Here is an 8,387-nt window from a genome sequence, read left to right on the forward strand (position 1 = left end):
TGATCCAAAGGCAGAGACACCTCTTGCCCCACAGGAAAGAAGGAAGAGAGAAAATTTTAGTTCATCCTTAAAGCAAAGCATTAATCACCTGAGGGCAGCTGTGGCTATTGACTCTGAAAAGCTGCCTCTTCAGCTTCAGAGAAGCAGGCATGTGGGCAACAGGGATTGGAAACAACTAGAAAACCTCTTACCCTTGTGGTTGCTGCAGTGTCTGCCCCGAGTGTCCTGTGAATGTGGCAGGGTCATGGGGAGCCACAGCTCCAGGCTGCGCGGTTGGCCTGACCCACTGGGTGGCTCCAGCTGGGGAGCCCTGTGCAAGGGCATGCGGAGGCTGCCAGCCTTCCTGACCTGTTAGCCCCAATCCTCCCCTCCTGCCAACTGAGTCATCCTAGCTGGTGACAAGGTGGGAGAGAGGCGCAGGAGGCGAGGCCTCATGGGCATGGCACTGACACTGTGGCCCTCTCTTTATCCCTTAGCGTGAATGCATCTCAGTCCATGTGGGGCAGGCAGGTGTCCAGATGGGCAATGCCTGCTGGGAGCTCTACTGCCTGGAACATGGAATTCAACCTGATGGGCAGATGCCCAGTGACAAGACCATTGGTGGGGGCGACGACTCCTTCACCACCTTCTTCTGTGAAACTGGTGCTGGAAAACATGTGCCCCGGGCAGTTTTTGTGGATCTGGAGCCCACCGTGATTGGTGAGAGGACAAACTTGGGGGGGGGGGGAGTGACTCCAGAGAGGGAGGCAAGACCTGATATTCTGGCCCTGGAAGCTCCTAGCCTTGGAGCTGAAGGCAAGTTGATCTCAGCCAGACATGGGCTGCAGCAGATCTGGGTTTCTCTCATACTCTGGTATCTCAGACTGGCAGAAGGATGAGCTAGCGCTTCTGTATCTGGCCACAGTTACTACCCCAGGGGAAGGTCCCTGCTGGCCGTAGCCTTGTGGTTTTTGCCCTAACAATGTGGCTTATGCCATTCCAGATGAGATTCGAAACGGCCCGTACCGACAGCTCTTCCACCCAGAGCAGCTCATCACTGGGAAAGAGGATGCCGCTAACAACTATGCCCGTGGTCACTACACCATTGGCAAGGAGATCATTGACCCTGTGCTGGACCGGATCCGCAAGCTGGTGAGAAGTGGCATAGAAGGGAGCTTTTGAGTTTATGCTAGTGGTTGGGAGGGGAAAAAACTTTTTTTTTGAGATCCATTTCACAGGGTCAATCTCAAGTTGTAGTGGTCCAGAATGTGATGCCACTGTGCAATACACATTGGTGTCTACCCTGACTTCTGAGCTAGTTTAGGTTTCATGGAGCTAAAACAGAGTTCCTCAAGCCCCTCCCTACCTGCATTGCTCTCTCTCTCTTGCTTTCAGTCTGATCAATGCACAGGACTGCAGGGCTTCCTGGTGTTCCACAGCTTCGGCGGGGGCACGGGCTCTGGCTTCACCTCCCTCCTGATGGAGCGGCTCTCCGTTGACTATGGCAAGAAATCCAAGCTGGAGTTCTCCATCTACCCAGCCCCCCAGGTGTCCACAGCTGTGGTGGAGCCCTACAACTCCATCCTGACCACCCACACCACCCTGGAGCACTCCGATTGTGCCTTCATGGTGGACAACGAAGCCATCTATGACATCTGCCGCCGCAACCTGGACATCGAGCGCCCGACCTACACCAACCTCAATCGCCTCATCAGCCAAATCGTCTCCTCCATCACAGCTTCCCTGCGCTTTGACGGGGCCCTCAACGTGGACCTGACCGAGTTCCAGACCAACCTGGTGCCCTACCCTCGCATCCACTTCCCCCTGGCCACCTATGCTCCCGTGATCTCTGCAGAGAAAGCCTACCACGAGCAGCTGTCGGTGGCGGAGATCACCAATGCCTGCTTCGAGCCCGCCAACCAGATGGTGAAGTGTGACCCCCGGCACGGCAAGTACATGGCCTGCTGCCTGCTGTACCGTGGAGACGTGGTGCCCAAGGATGTCAACGCTGCCATTGCTGCCATCAAGACCAAGCGCAGCATCCAGTTTGTGGACTGGTGCCCCACAGGCTTCAAGGTTGGGATCAACTACCAGCCACCCACTGTGGTGCCGGGGGGTGACCTGGCCAAGGTGCAACGTGCCGTGTGCATGCTGAGCAACACAACTGCCATTGCTGAGGCCTGGGCCCGCCTGGACCACAAGTTCGATCTGATGTATGCCAAGAGGGCGTTTGTGCACTGGTATGTAGGCGAGGGCATGGAGGAGGGAGAGTTCTCTGAGGCCCGAGAGGATATGGCTGCCCTGGAGAAGGATTACGAGGAGGTGGGCATCGACTCCTATGAGGACGAGGATGAGGGAGAAGAATAGAACAGCTGCCTGGAGCCTATTCACTATGTTTATTGCAAAATCCTTTCGAAATAAAGTTTCCTTGCACGGTTTCTTATCCCCTGTGAGTACTTGAGCGTCTGCTGCTGCCTTCCCCTCTGTGCTGCTGCCGCCACCACCACTGCCCTCACATTTGCTGCTCGTGACCCTTTTTCTTTCCATGGCTGAAGGTGACGCTTGCCAAGGGGTCCTTGCCAGGCCCAAGAATCAAGACCCTAAGGACTGTCCTGTAAGGTTCTAGGGGTACTCAGGATAGGGAGGAAATGAGGACCACATCCGGACCTTTCTGTCCACCACAAACTGTGGAAGGATAAGTCTTCACTTCCTTGCCAAGTAGGAGTTTATGTTCAGTTGCTTCTGTGTTGGAGAGTTGGACTGCTACTCTATTCTTCCTGCTGCTTCTGCATTCACCAGCTCTGAAAGCAAGGCTTGGCCCAGGCTCTGCTGTGCACTCCGAGCGTTTGGGAATGGGCCTGGGCTGGGCTGGCCCAAAGCTCCCCAGGCATGGAGCCATGTTGTCATAAGGCTGGGGGATGGGAGGGAACAAGGGCGATCTGGACTTGTCTGTGCCCTTGCACCTCTCCGCAGCTTTGCATAGCTACTGTCTGTCTTGCTGCTTTGCTGGGCTGTGCCATTAAAAGTGAGGTCGTTTCCCCTCTGTTTGTGCTTTCTTTCAGCCTCAAACTCTTTGCTAGCTGGTGGGAGCCTCCTGCCAGGGCTCTGGGGAACAATTCAGCTTGGCTAATAGGCACCCCAGGACCCATGCTGACGCCAGCAATGTGGGGGTGGGCGTGGTTGGGGAGGAAGCTTCAATCTCAGGAGGAGGAGGTGCCAACCCTGCCCTTTCCTCTCCTCCCTGGTGACTCAGGGACGCGGTGCCCTTCCCTGGGGAACAGGTCTTAGGGCCCCTGTTTACTCAGCAGAGCAGGCAGGAAGTGGCTGCTGGATGCTGCTGTTCCACACTAGCTTAATTATTAACCATGTGTGAACTAGAACAATCAGGGAGACATGGCCATAATGGCTGCCAATTTCATTCCCCTTCCCCCCCAGGCTGAGGATGGGAGACCTGTTATGTAGCTGTCTGAAAGCTTCCTCAGGTGTCTCCACCCAAAGGCCCTTGGCCTGGCAAACCGGCTGGGCTGCTTTAACTAAGCTACCCACCCCGGAGTGAAGGAAGGAAAGAACTAGTTGAGTGTGCTTTTAGGGGGCGCTGGGCCCAGTTCTTGGCACAATTAGGAGCCAGCTCAAGCCAGAGCAGCTTTAAGTTTATGACTGAGACAAGCTAGAAGAACTACTTACCGCCAACCAGCCAGATCTTGGGTAAGGACACCTGCCTCCTGTGCAATGATGAAGTCACACCATTGCCCACGGCACCAGTTCCTCTTGCCAGGCTGTTTCCTTGGAACCAGACTTGGGCCCCTTGTACCTCCTCTCCCTCCAGACACACTAAGATCCACACTAACTGGCATTCACTTTATTCTCCTGTTTAAACATTCTCCTGCTCGCAGATTTGGAGGCAGAACATGATGAGTCCAGCAGTCCAGCTGAGAGTTGTGCTGCGAACCTTATCTTCTCAGTTTCACTTCTCTAGTCCTCCCCACAATCAGGTTCCTTGTCAGAAGGGGAGGGTAAGAGAGCAGAACAGCAGACAGGACTGAGGTAACAGTCCCCTCTTGCCCCCAACTGTAAGAACCATCCTGAAGAGAGCGGATGGCGTTCTATGAGGGGCGAGAGCCTCTTCCCAAGCCACATGGGGCCATCTTCTCAACATGGCCACTGGTTAGTTCAGATTTGGGTAGTGTGCTGGCCAGGAGCTGAGGGCTGCAGGGCCTCCAATTGACTGAGGAGCACAGGAATGTGAGGGCGTTGCTGGGGGTCCACAGTCATCATGGAGGCCAGCAGCTGGCGCAGTGCTGAAGAATACCTGTGGAGGGAGGGCAGGGGGAATGGAGGACACCCTGCCGCCTTGCGAAGGCTCCAACCCAGCCAGCCCTGGGGAGCGGCAATGCTTAGTGTCCCTCCACTGCTCACCTGGAGCTCTGTGGGATGCTGAGTTGGTTCTGCACAGCGAGGGCCACACTGTCGCCCTTCTGGAACACCATGTCGTAAGGGCCTTCCCCAAACATCATGGCATAAAGCACACAGCCTAGGGACTGAGCGTAAGTGATTAATCCCTGGAAGGAAATCCATGGAAATGACACCTCTCCCTTTACTTCCATGGTGAAAGACTACAAAGGCTAAAGAGAATATGCCAAGTCGGCCGTATGTAGCACCAGGGCCAGAGACACTGTCCTAGAGCTTCTGCAACCCTTGGTTAGCCAAGGCCTCTAGCACCAATGAGCTGTACCCACCCAGTTCAGCGGCAAGGATTAGAACTTCCTGAGCAACTGAATACAGTAACGGTGACAGTTCCCAGGAAGGAAGTTGAGGGATATGGAGACATCGTGTGGTTCTTGGGGCCCCGTGCAACAGAAACCAAAGACCTCCAGCTCTCCACTCCACAGCAGGTACAGAGCTGCACCCTCCGCACCCAGATTCCTGCCCACATGCTCCTCACCCAGACATCTGTCCGTTCATCGATGACACAGTGGCTCTGCACAGAAAAAAGCTCCGGGGCCCGGTAAGAGATGGTGCACCGCTGGGCTGCCCAGTCCTGGAACAGGAGCCCCAGAGCTCAAAAGCAGGGCACAGGCCACAGTCATGTGACCAAACTGGAGCATGCACCGAGGAACAGGAATGGGAAATGGGTGGGCAAAGGGTCCTGGAGACTCCCTTACCTGCAGGGTCAGTGCCTGGCGGGAGCCCTCCACATGGATGCATGCTTGATTCATGGAACCCAAGTCCATTAAAACCGGCTGCCCCTCATCTCCAAGCAAGATATTGGTGGGCTTCAGGTCCCTGGAAGGAAGCGAAAAAGACCCATGAGCATTCTGGGAAATCGAGGCTGGTATCCCAAAGAGCAAAAGAATCAAGGGGGCTTTCCTTGGGAGGAGAGCAAAAACCTCCTGGTTCTCTTGCTGAGGCTCTTCCTCTGGGCCCCAGGAAGTCCTCAGGGCCCTCCCACTAACCTGTGGGCATAACCTTTAGCATGAATGGCCTCGAGACCTCTGCAGATACCCAGCAGCAGCCGGAGGATTTGATCCTCAGTCAGGAAGTTGCCTTTGTCCTTCAGCCTTTCTATCTCACTCCACAGCGTACCTCTCTGCAAACACAAGTTTCCCCACAACTGAGATGTTTCTGAAACCCCTGCTCCCTGGGCCTAACCCCGGTCCTTTGTCAAAGTCTACCAATCCTTTCACCACACACAGTTAGAATCCCACACTGGTCTCCTCTAACCCCCAAGCCCTGGGCGTGGCCCCTGCTCCTAACATGCTTGACTGCTCACACAATCCTTGGTAGGTGGCTCTTCTGCACCCCCCTCCATAACCAGGAGACTTTCTGACCTTGAAGAAGGGGAGCAGCAGCCAGGCCTCATGCTTAGCGCCCCGCTCTTTCAGACAGTAAGCCACGAGGCGAAGGATGTTGGGGTGATGGAAGAGGCGATGCATGTCGGCTTCTCTCTGGGCCTCCTCTCGGTCCTGCTGCTCGTGACACAGGATTCGCTTCAGGGCGTAGAAGTGTCCATCATGTAACCCCTCCACTAGGTCCACATAGCTGAACCCACTGTGGGCCAAAGGGGTCAGTGAAGGACCACAGTCATTTCCCACCCAGCTTGGACCCAGAGGAAGTCCCTTGCAGAGGGGTGCCTCTTGCACTGAGTAGAAACCCTCCCAATACGTGGCTCTAAAAGCAGTGTAAAGATTATTACAGTTCAAGTTCCTCAAGAGCAGGGACAGAGAAGTCCTATGATTTTAACATAGTACTCTGCAAGTGACAGATGCTCAATAAATACAAGCACGTACCAAGTGCCTATGAATAAGGCACTGGGCAAGACATTTCATATACATTATCTCACTTAATCTTACAATTCCATCAGTTAGACATGATAACCATCTCCATTAGACAGATGAAGAAACCTTGGCTTACCAGGGCACACAGGGTGGACCTAGGAGGCCTAGGTCTAGAACTCTCTTTCTTGACCCATTCAGCTAAGGCTCTGTCAGGTGAGGTAGAAGACAAGAGATAAAACCCTTGTGCCCTTTTCAAGTGCAGACCGTTGTCTCTGAATGGCCATACCCTGAGCACTAGGTAAGTCATTACCAAACACTCACCCCTCCCCCAATTTCTGGATGAAGAGGTAACGCTTATTGTCAATGATGACAGTTCCCCGAGAGCAGACACACAGTGCGTGGCCCATAATGTCGCAGTCATCCTCCTCAAGGACGGTCTTTAGCTGCTGAAGGGTTCTTCCAGAGCGAATGGGCTCTTCGAGGCGATGCGCTGGGGGCGCAGCGGGTCATGCTGGAAGGAAAATAAGGGCAGGTCGCGGGTCCGGCATGATCCAGAAAGCCCCTGTAGTACCAAAGAGGAGAGTTCAGGCCCAGTTCTCGGAACTTAAAAGAGTTCCGTCTAGGAAAAATAGGCCCTGACGGCGCCAGCTCCAGGAAGCCTGGAGTCTGGTGCTTAAAGCCTCAGGCCACGCAGGGAATACTCGGCTTCCTCCAACCTCGGCCCACCTTTGGGCGGGCTCGCCCCCACGTCCGTCAGGCCGCAAAGGGGAGGATCTCGCCCAGCTCTAGCAGAACCCACCTCCAGCCTCCGGGCGCGCAGCTCAGGATCCGCAAGGCGGGACTCCCCGCTGGCCCGGCAAGAGCCGAAGCTAAGCGAAGGGCCAGGGACCGGAAGTGTTGGTTACGTCATCACTCTGCGCCACGGTAACGGCCCGTCGTATCCTAGCAACTGCTGGGCATCCGGAGGATGTGGGAGCGCTGAGCTGAGAGCTCCAGGGCGGGCTAGACCATGGTGGACGGGTCCCAGGACCCCGGGTGAGGGTTCCCAACTTGGCCTTCAGTAGGGGTCAAGACGCAGGCGCCTAGGCCATAGGGGAGCAACTCGGGCTCAGCCCGCAGCCCCCTGGACCTCCATCTCCCAATGTCGGAGGTAGGAGGCTTCATACCTCCCGCATGCTCGTGCAGAAAGCGGCATCCTACCGTCCAGCCCGAGGGGGATTCAGAGGGGCGGGTGCTGGAGCCTGGACCCCTGGATCTCTGATCCCTCACAACCTTCAGGGTTCTGGCCTTATCCCACTACCCTAGTGTCAGCGATGCTTAAGAGCTCAGACTCTTGAACCAGACTGACAGTTTCTGAATTTCATCCTAATAGCCTCCTAGCTGTGTGATCTCTAGCAAGCTACTTAACCCTCTAAGATCCTCACTTTTCCTAGCTTTAAAACAGATAAAATCGCTTGTAAGCCCAGCATTTGGAAGGCTGAGACGGGAGGATCTCGGTTCGCAGACAGCCTCAGCTACTTAGGTCCTTTGTAACTCAGTGAGACCCTGTTTCAAAAACAAGAATAAAAAATAGGGCTGGGGGTATAGCTTGAAGGTAGAATGCCCCAAAAATAAAATTAAAAAATAATAAAAATAAAACAGATAAAATAGCACTGGGCGTTGTGGCACATGCTTGTCATCCCAGCATTTGGGAGGCTGAGATAAGAGGATCACGGTTCATGCACAGCTCAGATATTTAGTGAGGTCCTTTGTAACTCAGTGAGACCCTGCTTCAAAATAAAGAATAAAAAATAGGGCTGGGGGTGTAGCTAGAAGGTACACCCCCAGTACCTCAAAACAAACAGATAAAAATAGTACCTAAGGTTAAGTGCATGAACCGCGAAGCTAAACTGAGTTATTCTGCCCATCTCTATAAGCTAGTATGACCTTGGGCAGGATATTTAATGTTTCCATTCTCAGTTTCTTCATCTGTAAAATTATTTTATGGAGTTTTCTTTTTTTTCCCCTTTCTTTTCTTTTCTTCTTTTTTTTTTTTTATTTTGGTGGCACTGGGGTTCCTGGAAGCCCTTCTACCTCCGTACCTATTTCGTATTTTTTTATTTGGAAACAGGGTCTCTTAAGCCAGCGAGGCTG

General features: G+C 54.0%; 2 protein-coding genes across 5 annotated transcripts; one reads left to right on the forward strand and one right to left on the reverse strand.

Annotated features, from left to right (window-relative positions):
• Positions 1-482: 482 nt before the first annotated feature.
• On the forward strand, positions 483-2,346 carry LOC308258538 (tubulin alpha-4A chain; the record flags this gene model as incomplete). 2 transcript variants are annotated; one of them, XM_080689199.1, is made up of 3 exons in its annotated part: positions 483-699; positions 983-1,095; positions 1,375-2,346. In XM_080689199.1, 3 exons carry the CDS (start codon positions 519-521, stop codon positions 2,344-2,346), a joined length of 1,266 nt encoding a protein of 421 aa, XP_080545325.1. The 2 variants fall into 2 exon arrangements, with proteins under 2 accessions (XP_080545325.1, XP_080545324.1); XM_080689198.1 differs by having other exon boundaries at positions 519-699; positions 983-1,131.
• Positions 2,347-4,149: 1,803 nt separating this feature from the next.
• Positions 4,150-6,661, reverse strand: STK16 (serine/threonine kinase 16; the record flags this gene model as incomplete). 3 transcript variants are annotated; one of them, XM_080690355.1, is made up of 7 exons in its annotated part: positions 4,150-4,288; positions 4,396-4,517; positions 4,922-5,017; positions 5,142-5,262; positions 5,433-5,566; positions 5,808-6,027; positions 6,576-6,661. In XM_080690355.1, 7 exons carry the CDS (start codon positions 6,659-6,661, stop codon positions 4,150-4,152), a joined length of 918 nt encoding a protein of 305 aa, XP_080546481.1. The 3 variants fall into 3 exon arrangements, with proteins under 3 accessions (XP_080546481.1, XP_080546482.1, XP_080546483.1); XM_080690356.1 differs by lacking the exon at positions 4,922-5,017; XM_080690357.1 differs by lacking the exons at positions 5,433-5,566; positions 5,808-6,027.
• Positions 6,662-8,387: the final 1,726 nt, after the last annotated feature.

Source organism: Muscardinus avellanarius (assembly GCF_963383645.1).
Source record: "Muscardinus avellanarius genome assembly, chromosome: 2".
Classification (NCBI taxonomy): domain Eukaryota; kingdom Metazoa; phylum Chordata; class Mammalia; order Rodentia; family Gliridae; genus Muscardinus; species Muscardinus avellanarius.